General features: G+C 38.3%; 1 protein-coding gene across 1 annotated transcript; it reads right to left on the reverse strand.

Moving 5' to 3' along the window:
• Nucleotides 1–2,243: 2,243 nt before the first annotated feature.
• On the reverse strand, nt 2,244–7,977 carry LOC102284719 (olfactory receptor 7A10). The gene is made up of 4 exons (XM_070374682.1): nt 7,623–7,977; nt 7,152–7,337; nt 6,147–6,226; nt 2,244–2,318 (listed from the first exon to the last, which is right to left on the reverse strand). The coding sequence occupies exons 1-4, from the start codon at nt 7,975–7,977 to the stop codon at nt 2,244–2,246; spliced, it is 696 nt and encodes a 231-aa protein (XP_070230783.1).
• Between the last annotated feature and the right edge of the window lie 13,531 nt (nt 7,978–21,508).

Consider the following 21,508-nt stretch of genomic DNA (forward strand, 5'->3'; position numbering starts at 1 on the left):
GTGGTGGAGATGGCTACCAGGAAAAAAAAAAAATAATAACATGACTAAGTTTCTCAAAAATTGCGATTGGAAACCTAATTGAATTCTACAATATATACTTTGCATTAGAAGTCAGTATCCATAATTTGGTATGGAACTTTTCCCTTCAAGGCATGCTCTTGTGCCTTCTTATTGTGCACCCAGCCTTTTGTTCAGGTGGTCAGGTGTTCTACACTTTTAATAAGAAGTTACAGGATGCTTGGGGCTGGTGCACTGGGATGACCCAGAGGGATGATATGGGGAGGGAGGTGGGAGGGGGGTTCAGGGTTGGGAACATGTGTACACCCGTGGTGGATTCATGCTGATGTATGGCAAAACCAATACAATATTGTAAAGTAATTAGCCTCTAATTAAAAATTTAAAAAAAAGTTACTGTGACACATTTGAGGAATGTCAATTGAGGTCTGACCAATGTCTAGGCAAAAAGTACAGTAGTCTCTACAGTTCTTCAATAATGGAGAAAAAAATATAAAAAAAAAAATCTTACAAATTTTCAGATGGTGACAGATGAAATGAACAAAAAGAAATCAGTTGTAACAAAATGGTTAAAGGTATATTATTTTTTACTCAGTCATTGAGTTAGAGTGGAAAATATTTGATTGGAGACCTCATGGAAAAGAGGGTGGGAGACACGAGGTTATCTGGTTGAAGTGTGTGCTGGTCAGAGTGAAAAGCCAAGGCAAAGGACCTGAAAAGTAGTTGTTTCAGAAAGTCAAGGTTAAAAAGTAAGCCACTGTATCTAGGGGGATGTGCAAGATGGAGAGTGATGCTAGTGTCAGAGAATTTGGAGGAATGAGGTGTCCTTCTGCTACAGCTGAGACTTCAAGTCACAGGGAACTTAGTTCACCATATTTTTACCTGCATTTTATTAATTTTATTTCCAAGAGATCCAGTGATTAGAAATCAATCCCTTCCTCATTATTTTATTTTCTTTTTTTATAATTTATTTTTATATATCGGTTTATATTATAAGGACCTCATACCAAGATCCTTATACGGGGACTCAGGCTTCCCAAATAGCGCCAGTGGTAAAGAATCCATCTGTCAATGGAGGAGACATAAGAGGCACGGGTTCAATCCCTGGATCAGGAAGATCCCCTGGAGAAGGGAATGGCAACCCACGCCAATATTCTTACCTGGAGAATCCCATAGACAGAGGAGCCTGGCAGGCTACAGCTCATAGGGTCGCAAAGAGTAGGACATGACTGAAGCAGCTTAGTACACGTATGCATACATGGGCTCAGGTATCCCTTTTCTGCCTTGGGAACTGTTCATGCTCCACAACATGCACTCTTGGGCACACACACACACACACACACACACCCCCTACTGGAGTGATGCTACTACCAGTACACTCTCAGCCGCAATAATTAGGAAAACAATGACACAATGCAAGCTGTCAATATTTTGTCCATGTCAATGATTATCTTTCCTGCAAAATTGTAGCAACAGTACCTAAATTCCAGTCGCTAAGTCTCCCATGGACCTGTGAATATGGGTGGGCCTCCTTTTTAACGTGACCATTTTACGTCCAGTATTCAAAGAAAAAAATATCACTTCAAAAAACTGAGAGGGGGAGAAAAGGACATGTAAGGGGGAAAAAGTTCTAATAAATTTAGGTAATCTGTAGAGTTTGTGTTGAGTATAAAGCTTCCTTAGTTTTGGTGACATTCCAGCCCCTGTTCTATCTCTATGTTACCCAGAATAACAAAGCAGCAAAAAAGCATTTTATCTAAAAAAGAAAGAAGGGATGTATTTATGTTATCAAATATCTGACAGATTTCCCATCAGGAAAATGAGCAAAGCAAATAAACCCACAATTCACAAAGTGAAATAAAGTTCAACAAAAGTGGAGGATTTAAAGAATGATTTGGTAAAAGAATTAGTAAGTGATATCAGCTGTAAAAATCTAGTTTGAAATTCTAGATTTACATTTTGGATCTGCACATATTTGCTGTTTGAACATGGAGAGCCACTGGAACCTTCCAAATGTTAATATTATTGCTCAAATTATTGGGATAGCAGTACTCACAATTAGATATTTGACAGACATAGTCCATACATGCAAAACGTTTAGAATAGTTCCTTCCTGGTAGTAAATGAATGATTTACATCACCTCTGGTGATGAGATTCGCTGATTTTTCTCTTTTTCCTCTCAAATCTTTCCATTGCTTTCCCACATCTTAGTCCCCAATCCCCAGCCTTATTTCAGTTTCTCGTCATCTTTCCCATCTATCACAGGCTGGTACAGGGCCCTTTTTCCAATATTCACATTAAGCTAAAGAAGTCTTTCTATATTACAAAGCTGACTGTCCAACTCCCTGACTTAACTTTCACTAGTGACTCCCCAATAAGGAATGGACCACAAATTCCACAACTTCAAACCCCAGCCTTGACTATCCCTGAATGAACCACCAACTTTACACTTGTGCTGCCCTTACTCACCTTAATCTCATGAATCTTGAACTTGAGCCACAGATTCACTAGATGCCACAGGCTCGAGTTTCAGAGCATATATGCACCTGTTCCCTCTGCTTGGAGAGTCAATCACTGGTCTATATGAAATTTTTTTCACTTATTTCTGTATTGAAAACTCCATCTCCAGTTTTAGAGACGGAGTTTTGGACATCTCCTACATGAACTTTAAAATTATTCCCACAGAAAAAGGACAGTTTATGTAGTGATAATTTAGATAAAAGGTTATCATTGTGTGATTTTTATTAATTGAATATTTTCATCTAGACTGTGAGTGCCTTGAGGCATGTATCAATATCATACATACTCCACAACCCCCCAAACTTAGTTTAGTTGGGAAAAATAGCTGAATAAATAAATTATATATTGCATAAAACAATAAAAGACTATGTTCTCTCAGAAACTGTGGATGATTAGGGAAGAAAAAGAAGCAGGTAAATGCTAACATAGGTATGGGAGGCATGCTGGAAGAATGTTTTCCATATTCTGAGTTTCAGATTTATTAGAGTATTAGACTATAGTTTGTAAAAAATAAAATAGAATATAACAAATTAAACACAGAAGAATAGAGTGCATTGTATTAATACATGTAAGGAGTTTATTCTTTTTGTCCAGCTGTTCTTGTGTGTGTATGTGCATACACATTGGTGCATGTGTGCTAAGTCACTTCAGTTGTGTTTGACTCTTTGGGACCCTATGGACTGTAGCGCCCCAGGCTCCTCTGTCCATGGAATTCTCCAGGCAAGAATACTGGAGTGAATTGCCATGCCCTCCTCCAGGGGATCTTTCCAACTCGGGATCAAACACATATCTCTTCTGTCTCCCGCACTGGCAGGTAGGTTCTTTACCACTAGTGCCACCTGGGAAGCCCCATGCACAGTTGTATTCCTTGGTTGCCTGTGCACACAAGCTGGATCACATGGAAAAGGTGTATTTTACTCTGGGACACATTCTGAAAAGCTTCTTATCCACTGCAGTTAATGCAAGAATACTTACAAGAGAGGCTAGTCCTTAAAAGGGTGAGAAGCAATGTGAATAGAGCTCAAGGGAAGAGTTCAGTTGCAGAGAGAACAGGCAGCACCGTGGGTGCGGAAGTCAGACTCCAGGGACCACAGGCTGACTGCACTTTTATTCCTCCACTCGCCTCATTATGGCATTCACATTAGAACCTTGACTGAATTTTTATTCTGTATTTATTTCTGTGTATTTGACTACACATATTTTCATACATTTCAAAGAATGAGGTAATAAGATAGTGGATGAGGATGTCACGTCTCTCAGTTTTCTTATGTGGTATCATTGTCATTCTTGGACTTTGAGTTTAGATCTCTTTTTTTCTAAAACCATTGGTCACATTTCACTTCTGTTTCTGATTCTTGTCCCAAACGCAAAGATCTCCCTACAATATACCCTATAAAATCCTACCCATGCCACAAAATTTACTTGCTCTTTTCTCATTTGATTTATACCTAAGGACATTTTTGTCATACATGCATTTTTTACTATACTCTTCTTTCTCCATGGAAATATGAGATCCAAAGCAGAGACCTCACCTGCTTTGTTCACTCTAATGGTTTCATAATGGTGTGCATTTACATAGAAACAAATATTTTAGAAAATTTAATTTTCAAAATAAAAAGAAAACCAAGGGAAACAAAACCAGATTAAATATATTGGATTCAAAATAAAGATATTAAGCAAAATAGAATGATATAATAAAATGAACTTCTGAAAGAAAAATATAAAGTAGTAATAGTCCCATTAACACAGGTTTTAAATATAATAATATGGGTAAAAATTTTAAAGAGAATAGAAAATGCAATTCAAAAAATAGTGCAGGAAGTTGTATCTAAAATTTTAATTCCAACCTACACAAACATAAATGGATTAAAATATGCTTATGAAAAACATATAAGCAATCTTTAATTGTATGCAAAAGCACATATTCCACAAGAAGGCAGCAAATAATTGCTCTTTTTAAAATAGACTACTCACAAAAGGCAAAAGGTGGCAGAAACGAAAAACATGTGAGATTATATGGTAATGCATATAACAGGTGGTTTATTACTTCTATGGATGCATAGAAGGACTGCAAGAAAATCAAACCAGTCAATCATAAATGAAATCAGTCCTGAATATTCATTGGAAGGACTGATGCTGAAGCTGAAGCTCCAATACTTTGGCCACCTGATATGAAGAGCTGACTCATTGGAAAAGACCCTGATGCTGGGAAAGACTGAAGGCAGGAGAAGAAGGGGACAACAGAGGATGAGATGGTTAGATGGCATCACTGATTCGATGGACGTGAGTTTGAGTAAGCTCTGGGAGTTGGTGATAGACAGGGAAGCCTGGCATGCTGCAGTCCATGGGGTCACAAAGAGTTGGACACGACTGAGCGACTAAACTGAAATGAACTGATGGATGCATAAGAACTTTTGACATTTGAAAAAAATCAGCGAGACAGGGGATAAAATACGACCAATTGGTAGATTTAAACATCCCAAACTTATAAGCTCTCATGCAACCCAACAACAGATATATTACATTTACATACATGATTTCAATTGCAAAGAGTAAAAATTTTTTAAAAGAATTTTTAAATCTTTGTTTAAAGAAATGCAATTAAAAAACCAAAATAAACAGAGAATGGGGAAGTGGTTGGAGCTTAGAGCAGTTTGGGATGAAGTGGTACCTGAAACACCTATGTGTGAGGGAAAGAGTGGGGAGAGAGAAGTTGCAGGTATCTATTTCAGCATAGAAGGCTTATCAAGGTATTTAAAATACATCTCATTCTCCCCCTCATTCACATGTTGGAGTGTAATTCCAGGCATTTTCTCTCAGAGCTGGAGATGAAATATATTATAAAAGAAGTGATACAGAAAAAAACCTGGAAAGAATAAAACAATCTGAATCCAGTGCATAAAGCAAAGAATATGCATAAACAGTTTGTGATAAAGCAAGTGGCTAATAAACCTCCAAATATATCCAGTCTCCCAGGTAATAAACAGTTGCAAAGATAAGCTCTTTACCATCTGTCTGTTTGTATATTAAATTTAATTTTTTTCAAGTGAATGCTCAATGTAAGAGAAAATTTTGTGAAATGTGTATCAAAAATTGTAGTTTTCAGGTAATAGCTATGCTGTTGATTTGAATCTTTGTGACTCCACGGACTGCAGCACACCAGCCTTCCCTGACTTTCACTGTCTCCCAGAATTTGCTCAAATTCATATACCATCTTAAAAATTTTTTAAATTAAAACAATGTCATTATTTCACTGCAAACTCCTCTTTATGTAATAGTTTATTTTCCTACCCTAAATCTCCCTGGAAATGTTCAAATTTTACTGAGACCATTGTGCTTCCAATTTCTTCTTGAATTTCATCCAAGTATATTTTCATTCTTATCACTTAATTATCACTAATAATCATGTACTGCTGAATCTGATTGGCAGTTTTCTTTGAACATATTAAATAAATTGATTAGAAATCATTTAATCAACCATGCACATAAACAGGGAGATCTGTTGGCTTTTTGCCAGGTATTTGGGTTTCTAAGTGACTGCAGGTAAATGTTCTTGGATTTCATTCTCTGTGGCTTTCTCCTGAAGTGTCTACTAGGCTCTAAGACTTACCTGGATGGAAAGGTTGAGATGGAAGACTCTGGGTGGAAGTCCAAAACTTCCCCAGGTGGTTGATGGTGGAGAATGAAGCTCTGTTCCCAGATAAGAAAGAAGTAAGAAGCGAAGTATGGGTCCCTGAGCCAGACTCAGGAATCCAAATGCACAAACCATGACTTCTCCAGCTCAAAGTGGAACATGCTTAGACCTAGCAGCAGTGGAGATATTTACAGCTCTGCATATCCACTCTATTTTCTCATTAGTACATTTTCCACTGTTACTCCAACCCCAAGCACATTTCCCCCATGGGAACTTATCTGGACAGAATGGAAATTTTCTGGGTTGATTTGTTCCCAAGAGACCAGTTAGATGTCAAGTGTATCCAATGCTTATTACTACTCCATGAACTCTTCTGGATTCCAAAGTTATAACACTGAACCTTTTTATAGTCCTGAGACAAAGATTTCTCCAAAGCTAAGTCTGATTGTCCCATTTGTTCTTTAAAAAAGTCCATCCAATGAGGACTGTACAATCAGAACTCTCATTCTAAATTTTCAGAATTGTTGTTCAGAGGGGTTAGATAGATCATGTAGATATAAAAATCAATGAAAGGAAAGACTAAAATATCTTACAGTAAAATCTGTACACTTAATATTTTACACTAAAACCTGTAAGATATTGATGAGAAAAATTGAAGAAGACAAATAGATGAAAAAATATAAGGTGTCTATGGCTTGGAAGACTTAATATTATTGAAATGCTGATACTACCCAAAGCATTCTATAGATTCATGCACCCTCTATAAAAATTTCCAAAACTTTATTCATAATAAAGCTCAATAAATTGAGTTCTTTAAATTGTGTAGATGAGTTGAATTCAAATAAAAGGAAATTCCTGTAAATAAATGGACAAGTTCTCCTTCCAAAATCTGGTTAAAACATATCAATTTCTGGCTCCATTTATTTAAATCCTGCAATCATGGGTAGTTCTTCAGTCCCAGAACAGATAACACTTTTATACCTGCCTTTCTATTGATTCTTTCCAGAGCCCTCTTTATGTCTTTGTTCCGTAGACTATAGATGAAGGGGTTCAGCATGGGTGTGACCACTGTGTACATCACTGAGGCGATTGCACTTGAATGTGAGCTGTGGGTAGCAGCAGAGCTAAGGTACACTCCTAAACACGTACAATAAAATAAAGAGACAACTGAGAGGTGAGATGCACAGGTGGAAAATGCCTTATACTTTCCCTGAGCTGATGAGATTCTTTGTATTGAAGAAACTATCTTGGAATATGAACAAAGAATCCCAGTTAGGGAACCACCACCCAATATTGCAGCTGCAAAATACATCAATATCTCATTAAGAAACATGTCAGAACAGGCAAGTTGAATCAACTGATTAATTTCACAGAAAAAGTGGGGGATTTCCATGTACGTACAGAAGGACAATCTCAACACCATTACACTTTGTAACAAGGAATTCAGGGCACTCATCATCCAGGACACCAGAACCAGCAGACCACAGAGCTGGGGGTTCATGATGACCATGTAGTGCAGGGGGTGACAGATGGCTACAAATCGGTCATAGGCCATCACAGTCAGAAGAAACACGTCCAATACTGCAAAGAGTATGAAAAAATACATCTGGGTAATGCAGCCTTCATAGGTTAGTACTTTGCTCTGTGTCCTTATGTTCTGCAGCATCTTTGGGATGGTTGTGGAGGTGAAACAGATGTCTACAAAGGACAGGTTGGAGAGGAAGAAGTACATGGGGGTGTGGAGGTAGGAGTCTGAGCTGACAGCCAGGATAATGAGCAGATTTCCAAACACAGTGATCAGGTACATGAAGAGGAACAGACCAAATATGAGGGGCTGCAGTTCTGGTTCCTCTGAAAATCCCAGAAGAAGAAATTCCAAAATTTTTGTATCATTCCCTGGTTCCATGTGGTGAATGTGACTATCAAGAAACAAAAATAACATGACTAGTTTTCTCAGAAATTAGTATTGTAAACATAGTTGAAATTCTACAATTCATATTTTACATTTAATATTAATATCTGTAATTTTCATATGAAAAATTTCCCTCAAGTGATCCCATGTGCAATCTCTAAATACTTCATCCCACATTCAGTCTTCTCCCCATAAAATCATTTATTCTAAACTTTGAAGAGAAATTATGTCATATATTTGGTAGTATAAATTGAAGACTAACTTCTGGATAAAGAGTATACAGTGCCGATATACAATAGTTCGTACAGTTCAATGATGGAGGAAGAATAGAAGCAAATAAGAAATTATAATGATTATCAGATAATGACAGGCACTGTAAAGCTAAAAAAATCAGGTATAAAAAAGAGACTTAAAGGGTGTATTAATTGTTTGTAATAAAGATAAGCTTTCTTGGTCCTGGAACCTTTCAATCCTGGATACCCAGAAGAGTAAAGAAGCAAAAAGCATTTTACCAAAAAGAAAGGAATGATATATTTATATGATCAATGTAGAACATCCTACTAGAAAAATTGATAAGAGAAATAAATTAAAAATTCATAAAGGAAAGTATTGAAACTACAACAAAAATGGAGGATTTTTAAAGATTTTAATTGTAATATTTTAATGAATAATTTTTCATTTTTATGTTATCCATGAAACACTTTTTAGTTCTGATTCAAATTCTAAGAAAATTGATTTAGAAACACGAAGTGCTTAAAATACAAAAAATAAACACAAAATTTATCTGAATTATACAATTTAACTCTTAAAAGTAAATGAAGAATCTCTAAAAATAAGGTAAATTCTTCCTTTTTTTAATATGATATTATACATGTTTTAATGCCATTCTCCCAAATCATACCCCACTCCCTCTCCCACAGAGTCCAAAAGACCATTCTATACATCTGTGTCTCTTTTGCTGTCTCCCATACAGGGTTGTCATTACCATCTTTCTAAATTCCATATATATGCGTTAGTATACTGTATTGGTGTTTTTCTTTCTGGCTTACTTCACTCTGTAAAATAGGCTCCAAGTTGCTCAATCATGTCTGACTCTTAGCTACCCCAGGTACTGTAGCCTGCCAGGCTTCTCTGTCCATGTAATTCCAGTGGCAAAAATAGTGGCACTCTGGGTAACCATCCCCTTCTCCAGGGGATCTTCCTGACCTAGAGATCAAACACAGGTCTTCCACATTGCAGGCACATTCTTTACCATCTGTGCCACCAGGGAAGCCCTAAATGCATTTAAATGGATTCAAACATGTTTATGAAAAAGAAATAAGCAATAAATTAGTTGAATGCAAAAGCATGTGTTCCACAAAAGGGCAACAAATTATTGACATTTTAAAAACAGATCTACTCATAAAAGGCAAAAAGTAGCCCTAAATAAAAACATGTGGATAAGATGGCAGTTCACATAAATGACGGTTTATTATTACTAAGGAGGCAAAAGAATTTCTATGTTTGAAAAGCTTTGGGAGGGAGGCCAAAATATGACCAACTAATAGTTTTGACCACTTCCAGTTTATGCACTCTCATACAACCCAACAAATGCAGTAAACACACATACAAGAATTAAATGGTGCATAACTGCTGCTGCTAAGCCGCTTCAGTCATGTCCAACTCTGTGCAACCCCATGGACTGCAGCATACCAGGCTCCCCCATCCCTGGGATTCTCCAGGCAAGAACACTGGAGTGGGTTACATAGCTAACTTCCTTTAAAAATGATAACCCTTTGTTTGAAAGAACGCAATAGAAACAAGAATAAAGAGAGACTCATATAGGGAATCTGGAGTAGGGGAAGTGGTTGCAGTTTAGAGTGACCATAAAATGGAGCCATGGAAATGGTGCCTGACACACTTGTGTTGGGAGGGGAAGAGTGGGGACAGAGAAGCTGCCTGTATCTCTAGTTTCAGCAACAAGAATTGTCAAGGTATTTAAAATGTATTTCATGCTCCCTATCTTCCACCTGTTGGAGTGAGTTTCCTGGCCTTTTCTTAGCCAAAGGTGAAAGAAATTATAAAAGAAGGGGTGTAGAAAAAGAAAGAAAGAAAGAAAAAGAATAGAACACTCAGAAGCCAGTATGTGAAACAATTTGCATGGACAGTTTACAGTAGGGAAAGTAAATAGCTGAAGCCCCCAAATATATTGAGCCCATAGGTAGTGAACAAATTGCAGAAGTTAACCCCTTTACTATATGCCTGTTTGTATGGTAAATGTAATTTTTAAACAAGTGAACACTCAAATCTGAGTAAAGACTCTGTGACATGTGTGTCTCAAGAACTGTATTTCCAGGTAGTTACTACAGCCGTTGATCCGGATCTTCCTTATGAATGCTCCAATATATTGCATCTTAAAAATTAAAAAGTAAATAAAATACTGTCACTTCACTACAAATCACTTCTAACCAAATAGTTTATTTCCTACTCCCATCAACTGCAAAAGTGCTTGGAAGCATTCAAATTTTACTGATCACTATGACTCCCATTTCTTCTTGAGTCTTTTCCAACTAGATTTGCATTCATATAACTTAATTATCAACTGTAATTCTTGTATTTCTGAAAACATAGATAGTTTCCTTTTAAGTTGTTAAATACATTTGTTATAAGTTAATCAAACAAACAAGCAAACATGGAGATCTCTTGGCTCTGGGTCAGTTGCTTAGGTTTTCAGGTGACCCCAGATAAATAGTGTTGAGTTTCATTCTTTGTGACTTTCTCCTTCAGTGGTTATTTCTTGCTTAGACTCACCTGGGTGGGAAGTCTGAGAGGAAGGTCTCTGTGTTAAAGTCCAAATTCTTCCCTGAATGGTTGATGATGTTGATTGAAGTTCTGTCTTTAAACAAGAGATGATTAGGAAGCAGTGAACCAAAACCAGACTTGGGAATCTAAATGAAAAACCATGCCTTCTCCAGTTCAAGACAGAACTGCTCAGACATTGCAGCAGAGGAGATATTTATAGTTACTTATGTTTTCTGTATGTCCTCAATATTTTCAGCACATTTTCCATTGTTACTCCAACCCTTGAACACATCATTTCCTCAGGGAAACTTGTCTAGACAGAATGGAAATTTTCTGTGCTGATTTGCCATTCCCAGGTGAACAGGTTAGAAGTCAGGTGTATCTGATTCTTATTGTTACTCCATGAATTCTGCTCTCTCCCAGAGGTCTGACATTGAAACTTTTTACAACACTCAGTCAAAGTTTTCTTCCATGTCCAAGTCTGAGGAACCTGTCTTGACTAGGTTGCCTGGCCCTCAGAAGCACTGGCTTGTGATGGGAACACAACTCCTGATATCTCCATAAAATTACTGCTTCTTCTTCAATAAGTGAGAGAAGTGTGTGCCTTTGTTATAAAACCATGGGTAAAATAATCCTAGGCTTCATAATGCCTTTAACACATCAATAGGATTTACATGCTTTAAATGCATATGAAAAGTTGATATTTAGTCCTTTATTTATAAAACATTTGATAATTATAAGATATCCACTTAGATCTTTTAATACACCATAGGCTGAGCTTAGAATCTTACATATTATTTCATTTACTTTTTGCAATAGTCCATCTTATGAGGATTGTACAATAATGAGCCTCCTTCTAAATTTGCAGTGATTGTAATTTGGGTGATTGGCCCAAAACTTATGAACTGAGTAAGGTATGTGTTTTGATTAGAACACAAGATATTTATAGTTCTCTCACTCCAGGCTAAGGCTTCTCAATCAGAGATGATTTCATCTTCTGAAGACACTTGGCAATATCTGGATAAATTGTTGATTGTCATATCAGGGGAAGTGCGATTCACTGACAGTGGGTTCAGGCCAGGGATGCAGTTCAACAGTCTGCAAAGTAAAACCTGATCCCACCCTAGAGAATTATCCAGCATAATGTCAACAGCAGTGAAGTTCAGAAACACTATTCTGAGCAAGCACTTCTTCCAACATAGATGCGAACATGAATCACTAGGGTATCTTGTTTAAATGAAGATTCAAATTTGGCAGGATTTTTAAAGTGCTACACTCAATATGTCAGTAAATTTGGAAAACTCAGCAGTGGTCACAGGACTAGAAAATGTCAGTTTTCATTACAACCCCAAAGAAGGGCAATGCCAAGTTCTAACTACCATACACTTGTGCTCATTTCATATGCTAGTAAGATTATGCTCAAAATCATTCAAGCTAGGATTCAGCAGATCCTGACCTGAGAATTTCCAAATGTGCAAGCTGGGTTTCAAAGAAGTAGAGGAACCAGAGATCAAACTGTAAACATTCTTTGGATCATGGAGAAAGCAAGAGAGTTCTAGAAAAAATCTAATCCTGCTTCATTGACTACAATGAAACCCTTGACTGTGTGGATAGCAAGAACCTGTGGAAAATTCTTAAAGGGATGGCAGTACCAGATCACCTTACTTGTCTCCTGAGAAACCTGAATGTGGGTCAAGAAGCAACAGAACTGGACATGGAACAACTGACTGGTGCAAAATTGGAAAAAGAGTATGTCAAGGCTGTAGAATGTCACCCTGCTTATTTAACTTCTATGCTGAGTCAGTTGAGTTCAGTTCAGTCACTCAGTCGTGTTGGACTCTTTGCGACCCCATGAATTGCAGCACACCAGGCCTCCCTGTCCATCACCAGCTCCCGGAGATCACTCAGACTCACGTCCATTGAGTCCGTGATGCCATCCAGCCATCTCATCCTCTGTCGTCCCCTTCTCCTCCTGACCCCAATCCCTCCCAGCATCAGACTCTTTTCCAATGAGTCAACTCTTGGCATGAGGTGGCCAAAGTACTGGAGTTTCAGCTTTAGCATCATTCCTTCCAAAGAAATCCCAGGGCTGATCTCCTTCAGAATGGACTGGTTGGATCTGCTTGCAGTCCAAGGGACTCTCAAGAGTCTTCTCCAACACCACAGTTCAAAAGCATCAATTCTTCAGTGCTCAGCCTTCTTCACAGTCCAACTCTCACATCCATACATGACCACTGGAAAAACCATAGCCTTGACTAGATGGACCTTTGTTGGCAAAGTAATGTCTCTTCTTTTGAATATGCTATCTAGTTTGGTCATAACTTTCCTTCCAAGGAGTAAGCGTCTTTTAATTTCATGGCTGCAGTCACCATCTGCAGTGATTTTGGAGCCCCCCAAAATAAAGTCTGACACTGTTCCCACTGTTTCACCATCTATTTCCCATGAAGTGATGGGACCAGATGCCATGATCTTCGTTTTCTGATTGTTGAGCTTTAAGCCAACTTTTTCACTCTCCACTTTCACTTTCATCAAGAGGCTTTTTAGTCCTCTTCACTTTCTGCCATAAGGGTGGGGCCATCTGCATATCTGAGGTTATTGATATTTCTCCTGGCAATCTTGATTCCAGCTTGTGGTTCTTCCAGTCCAGCGTTTCTCATGATGTACTCTGCATATAAGTTAAATAAGCAGCATGACAATATACAGTGTTGATGTACTCCTTTTCCTATTTGGAACCACTCTGTTGTTCCATGTCCAGTTCTGACTGTTGCTTCCTGACCTGCATATAGGTTTCTCAGGAGGCAGGTCAGGTGGTCTGGTATTCCCATCTCTTTCAGAATTTTCCACAGTTTATTGTGATCCACACAGTCAAAGGTTTTGGCATAGTCAATAAAGCAGAAATAGATGTTTTTCTGGAACTCTCTTGCTTTTTCGATAATCCAGCAGATGTTGGCAATTTGATCTCTGGTTCCTCTGCCTTTTCTAAAACCAGCTTGAACATCAGGAAGTTCACGGTTCACATATTGCTGAAGCCTGGCTTGGAGAATTTTGGGCATTACTTTACTAGCATGTGAAATGATGCAATTGTGCTGTAGTTTGAGCATTCTTTGTCATTGCCTTTCTTTGGGATTGGAATGAAAACTGCCCTTTTCCAGTCCTGTGGCCACTGCTGAGTTTTCCAAATTTGCTGGCATATTGAGGGCAGCACTTTCACAGCATCATCTTTCAGGATTTTAAATAGCTCCACTGGAATTCCATCACCTCCACTAGCTTTGTTCATAGTGATGCTTTCTAAGACCCACTTCACTTCACATCCCAGGATGTCTGGCTCTAGGTGAGTGATTACACCATCGTGATTATCTTGGTCGTGAAACTCTTTTTTGTACAGTTCTTCTGTGTATTCTTGCCACCTCTTCTTAATATCTTCTGCTTCTGTTAGGTCCTGAATACATCATGTGAAGTGCTGGGCTGAATGGAACACAATCTGCAATCAAGATTGGTGGGAGAAATATCAACAACCTCAGATATGCAGGTGATGTCAGTTTAATGGAAGAAATTGAAGAGAAACTAAAAAGCCTTTTGATGAGTGTGAAAGAGGAGAGTGAAAAAGCTGGCTTGAAATTCAATATTCAAAAAACAAAGATCATGGCATCCAGTCTCATAACTTCATGGGAAATAAAAGGGAAAAAGTGGAAACAGTGATGGATTTTATTTTCTTGGGTTCCAAAATCACTGCAGATGGTGACTTCAGCTATAAAATTAAAAGATGGTTGCTCTTTGGAAGGAAAGCGATGTCGAAACCTGGACAGCATATTAAAAAGCATAGACATCACTTTGCCAACAAAGGTCCATATAGTCAAAGCTATTGTCTTTCCAGTAGTCATGTATGTATATGAGAGTTGGACCATAAAGAAACCTGAGCACCAAAGAATTGATACTTTCAAGTTTTGGTGTTGGAGAAGACTCTTGAGAGTCCTTTGGACTGCAAGGAGATCAAACCAGTTAATCCTAAAGAAAATCAGCCCTGAATATTCATTGGAAGGACTGTTGCTGAAGCTCTACTACTTTGGCCTCTTGATGTGAAGTGCCAACTCATTGCAGAAGACCCTGATGATGGGAAAGATTGAAGACAACTGGAGAAGGGAGCAGCAGAGGATGGGATGGCTAGATAGCATCATTGACTCAATGGACATGAATTTGAGCAAACTCCCATAGATAGTGGAGGACAGAGGAGCCTGGCATGCTACAGTCCACGAGGTTGCATAGAGTAGGACATGACCTAGCAACTGAAAAACAACAACAGGGCTGCCCAGAGATCCCACATTTGTAATAAATTCCCAGATGTTGTTTATGTTGTAAGTCTTACTCTGTGGACCACATTCTGAATGTCAGTACTGTGGTCCAGAGTGAGGTGTAGGTCTTTTAGGTCTTCTCTATTAAGAGTCTTCCTTTCCACCTCTGGTCTGATGTAAGGTGGTCAAATGTTGAACTCAGTCATTCTACTACTGAATATACAATTTTACACGTGCCTCTTGGGTATTTCACTCTTGGTATGAAATAATAATTTTGACCTGTGCATCCTTTTGTATAAGTGGGTAGATTTCACCTAAGCAGTTATTGTCTAAGTTGATAATATTTTAGATATCACAGGAAATTACTTGGCACAGACAGATACTCAATTCATCACAGCTGTTATGACTATGTCTGAGTTCAGAATTGACTAAAATCATTGGGGCTCCAGAGAATCTCTTAAAATAAGAAGAGAGTCCAGGAATACTCTGGTCGTGGATTGAATTGTGATTTTAAAGGCATATCTCCTCCCAGAATTCCACACAGGGAGAGAGAGTGTTTGAGAGCTCACCATTCTGTGCCTTGTTCTACACAGGGACATAAACGCTGACCCCCTCATGCTGGCTCCATATTATCTCAGGAAGAATTTTTAGACTCTCTCAAGCTATTTTACTGTTTATTCAGTTTACTCAGAATATGTGCAAAGCTTCCATTTCTTGGTGAATCATCATATTTCTCCAACTCTCTTTATTTTCCTTTGTTGCAAGTCTGTAGCATAGAATTCATAAGCAATTGATGTCAGTAGTAGCACGAAATACTTGTGTTTGTTTCTGCCTTGAGTAGAATTTTTATTTTTCAAAATTACTGCATTACTCCCTTATTCTCTTAAAAGGAATGTACCTCCCATCTATTACTTTGTGCCTTGAAGGTACAAGTGGGAGGAATACATGTCCCCACTTGTGAATCTTGACATGACATGCTCAGAGCCTAAGGAGAAGCTATTGGAAGAGGCCACCCTTTCTATTACTATTACTCTTCCCCTCGATCATGAGAATGGGCATTTTCCACCTAGGAGCTGGTCCACTGGTATGGCTCCCAGACATGCAGGTAGCCTAGCACAATATGGACAGAGCCATAGACACTTTGCACCATGCATTTAATATGATAATAGGTAAACAACTGTTATTTTAAGCCACCATGTTTAGGGAGTTGCTTGTTGCTACAGCAAAATTGACTACTATACTACCTTGCATACATGCTAAGTCACTTCAGTCATGTCTGACTCTTTGCAACCCAAAGGACCGTAGCCCACCAAGTTCATCTGTCCATGGAATCCTCCAGACAAGAATACTAGAGTGAGTTGCCATGCTCTCCTCTATGGGATCTTCCTGTTCCAGGGATTGAACCCACATCTCTTGTGTCTACTGAACTGGTAGGTGGGTTCTTTACCTCTAGTGCCACCTGGGAAGCCCTATGTCCCTTTGCCTGCCAAGTCGCTTCAGTCATGTCTGACTCTGTGCGACCCCATGGACTGCAGCCTACCAGGCTTATCCATCCATGGGATTCTCCAGGCAAGAACACTGGAGTGGGTTGCCATTTCCTTCTCCAATGCATGAAAGTGGAAAGTGAAAGTGAAGTCACTCACTCGTGTCTGACTCTTAGCGACCCCATGGACTGCAGCCTACCAGGCTCCTCCATCCATGGGATTTTTCAGGCAACAGTACTGGAGTGGGGTGCCATTGCCTTCTCCCTATGTTCCTTTATATAGTGTTTAATGATAATTAATATTTATCTACCAACTAAATGGATGCTACAGGGTACAGACCTTTTCAAGTATGTATTCTCATGTGATGTGCACATGGGAATAAAATCTCTAAAAGAAAAAACACAGCCTAAAACATTTCAAATATTTAAAAATTTAATCCGAGTACTTCCATCCAGTCCCCACTGGTTTAATTACTGATTTATGGAATGATAATAAAATAATGACATGAATACCTTATTTTCTGAACTCAAATTATTCTTCCCAAACTCAGGAATCAAATAGAGTTAGATACCAAAGTGCTACTTGTACTATTTGGGGAGAGAACTGGCAACTCACCCCAGTATTCTTGCCTTGAGAATCCTATGGACAGAGGAGCCATGGGGTCACAAAGAGTTGGACACAACTGAGTGACTAATCCATGCATACTTGCACTATTACACCTTTTATTAGATATTAAAGAAATATTCATTCTTTACCCTCTCTCCCTCTCTCTGTGTCTTTCCAAACAACGTTAGAGAGTTGTAAAATTCAGTTCCTGTCTAGATTGTGGAAATCTGGAAAGCACTTTAACAGGAAAGGGGCAGATAAACTACAAAATTGTATATTTTCTTGAACCTATTTAAGAGTGGCAATCTCAGAGCAACCATTTATTCTGAAATCTAAGGTAAGTCAGGTGCATCCAATAAGAGTCAAGGACTTAAGGAAGTGTTTCCTTGAGGGACTATCATTGGAGAAAGGTCATGCCAACATTCATCAGGCAAGGTTTCAGGTAAAATCTTGCTGTTGCTCAGGTGCTAAGTCATGTCTGACTCTTTGTGACCCCATGAACTGCAGCATGCCAAGCTTCTCTGTCCTTCTTTATCTCTGTGAGTTTGCTCAAAAACTCATGTCCCTTGAGTCAGTGATGCCATTTAACCATCTCATCTTCTGTCACCCCCTTTTCATCCTGCCCTCAAACTTTCAGCATCAGGGTCTTGTTCAGAAGTCAGCTTTTCTCATCAGGTGGCCAAAGGATTGGTGCTTCAGTTTCAGCATCAGTTCTTCCAATGGATACTGAGGGTTGATTTCCTTCAGGATTGACTGGTTTGATCTTCTTGCTCCCCAAGGGATTCTCAAAAGTCTCCAGCACCACAAGTCAAAAACTTCAATTCTTTAGTGCTCAGCCTCCTTTATGGTCCTAATCTCACATCTGTACATTACTACTGGAAATACTATAGCTTTGAGTATAGGACCTTTGTTGGCAAAGTGATGTTTCTGCTTTTTAATATGCTATCTAAGCTTTCCTTCCAAAAAGCAAGTGTATTTTAATTTAATGGCTGAAGTCACCATCCAGGGTGATTTTTGAGCCCAAGAGAATAAGTAAAAATCTTAGAGACTATTTAAAGATCAAGTGTGGATTGACTACCATGAGAATATAGAATTCCAGGAAAGGTTATATTTCATTGCAATTCTCAGGTAACTGTGCAGTGGTGAGAGAATGTTTCATTTTCCACTTAAAGCCCTTGGATACAGAGAACAAGATATGGTAGTTGAAAATTGAGCTTTGAAATGTCAGAAATGATAGGAATAAAGATGATATGGGTGGGACATACACATCATTTAATATAGTTACTAATATTGATGCATATATATTTATGTATTTTCTCTACAGATATCCACTTCCTGCACCATTTTGTCAAAACATTATTTTCTTGTTTTAGTGCTTTTGTCAAAAATCAATCGAGCAGATATGTCTATTCATGACTCTGTTCCACTCCTCCATAAGTTTCTGTGTGCATGTGTGTTAATTCCCTTCAGTCATCTTTGAGTCTTTGCGACGCCATGAACCGTAGCCTGCCAGGATCCTTGTCCATGGAGATTCTCCAGGCAAGAAAACTGAAGTAGGTTGCCATGGCGTCTTCCAGAGGATCTTCCAGACTCAGATTTTGAACCCTCATCTCTTATGTGATCTGCATAGGCAGGTGGGTTCTTTACCACTAGTGCCACCTGGGAAGCCCCAAATCACAGTGTCTTCATTATTATATTTTTACAGCACCTGCTAGTGTGAAACCTTCAAAAGAATTTTTTTTTTGCCTTTGGCAGTTCTTTGCATTTTCCATGTAAATATCAGAAATAATTGACAATACTACACGAAAAGAAAATTTGTAAAAAAATTTAGTTGAATTTCAATCTATAGCACAAATTAGGTAGAACTGACATCATAACAGTACTGAATCTTCCAATTTTTTAACCCAGGGTAGCAGGCAGAATTCTGAGACAGCTTCAAGATCCCTCTTTCTGCTTTATGCACTCTAGATGCATCTCCCCTTGAGTGTGGATAAGTGAATTTAACACTCAATATTAGGATATACTTTATGGAAAAAAATGAAAATATTTTCCAGATTTAATAAAGTCTCAATTCAGTTTTCTTTGTGCTAATCAAGAGGTAGGTTATCCTGGTTTGGCCTGATGCAATCAAGTTAGCCCTTAAAAGAGACTGGGCCCTCCCTAAAATAAAAGTTTGGGAGCGGAGGAATGATTCTGCAGCTGGCTTTTAAGTAGTGAGCTGCTGTCTTGTGAAATGGCTAAAAGTCAGGGCAGGTACGCTCAGTTGTTCAGTCATGGCTGAACAACTCTTTGCAACCTCATGAATCATAGCCCACCAGGCTCCTTTTTCCAGGGAATTCTCCTGGCTACCCACTGGAGTGGATTGCCATCAGTTCAAGGGGGTGTACAAAATTCCATAGACTGATAGTCTACCAACAGCACACATTTATTTTTTATAGTTCTGGAAATGTAACATCAGGTGTAGGTATGGTAAAAGTCCAAAGAAGGCTGTCTTCTGGATTGTAAATTAAAAGTTTTCCTGTATCCTCATATGATGGAAAAGGACTAAACTTGCCCTCTAAACACCAAGGACTTTGCCAGGTGGTGTTAGTGGTAAAGAATCCACCTCCAATGCAGGAGATGTAAGAGATCTGGTTGGATCCCTGGGTCAGGAAGATCCCCTGGAAGAGGGCATGGCAACCCACTCCAGTATTCTTATCTGGTGAATCCCATGGACAGAGAAGCCTGGCAGGCTACATGGTCTGTAGGGTCACAAAGAGTCGGACACAACTGAAGGGACTTAGCATGCATGCTAAATGGCAAATTAAGATAAAAGAAAGCTACCAAACAGACAACCTAAATTTCTACATCAAGGAACTACAAAAAGAACAGCAAACTTAGCCCAAAGTCAACAGAAGGAAGGAAATAAGTATTGGAGTAGAGAGAAATAAGACACAGGCTAGAAAAACAATTTAAAAATTAATGAAACTAAGAGGTGGTTTTTGAGAAGACAAACAATGTTGGTGATCTTTTGGCTAGACGAAGAAAAAAGAGAAATGACTAAGAAGAGTTTACATGAAAGAGGAGACATAACAGCTGATACCACACAAAGACAAAGAATCATGAGACCATCATAAACAATTACCTATGGACAAGTTAAGTAACTGAGAAGTAGTGAATAAATACCTAGAAACATTCAAGTTACTAAAACTGATTCATGAAGAAACAGAATAACTGAACAGACCAATGACTAGAGAGGTGCTTGAATCAGTATTAAAGAAAAGCCCCATGTAAGATGGTTTCACTGTTGAATTATACCAATCCTTCTCAAAATCTAAAATGTTGATAAAGAGATAGCACTTTCTAAGTCATTTGACAAAGTCAACATTTCTCTGACATCTAAACCAAATAAAAAGACTACAAGGAAAGAAAATTACAGAACAATATTCCTGGGAAATATAGGTGCAAAGTATTCCCTCCCTGCAAAATGCCAGTTAAAAAAAATTCCATAGCACATGATAAATATTATACATTGAATTCAAATGAGATTTTTCCCTGAGATTCAAGAATGTCTCAACATATATAAATCCATAAATGTAATACATCAATTAACAGAATGAAGAATAAAAAATATAATCACTAAAGACTGAGAAAAATTTTTTGACAAAATTAAACATCCATTATGATAATGCGTGCATGCTCAATAGCTTCAGTCATGCCTGAATCTTTGCGACCCTAGGCACTATAGCCTTCCAGGCATCTCAGTCCATGGGATTCTCCAGACAAGAATACTGGAGTGGCTTGCCACGCCCTCCTAGGGGATCTTTCCAACCCAGGGATCAAAGACGCATACCTGCGTCTCCTGCATTGCAGGCAGATTCTTAACGCTGAGCTATGAAGGAAGCCCTATTATGGTAATAGCTTTCAACAAAATGGGTTTAGAATAAATGTACCTCTACAGTTTTTAATAATAAAGGCACTATATGACAACCTCACAGGTAACAGCAAACTCAAATATGAAAAGTGAATGCTTTCCTCCTAAGTTGAAAGACAAAAATGCCCATTCTTGCTAGTTCTATAGAACATACACTGGAAGTTTCCTGCAGAGGAATTAGGCAATAAATGAACAAAAAGCATCCAGTTCAATAAAGAAATAGCAATGTAAGCTGTATTAGTAGATGACATCATCACATACATAGAAAATACTAAAGAATCCATTAAAAAAGACATAACTAATACTTGAATAAAGTTGTAGGGTAAAAAATGACCGTATAAACATAAGCTGTA

Source organism: Bos mutus, chromosome 7 (assembly GCF_027580195.1).
Source record: "Bos mutus isolate GX-2022 chromosome 7, NWIPB_WYAK_1.1, whole genome shotgun sequence".
Lineage (NCBI taxonomy): Eukaryota > Metazoa > Chordata > Mammalia > Artiodactyla > Bovidae > Bos > Bos mutus.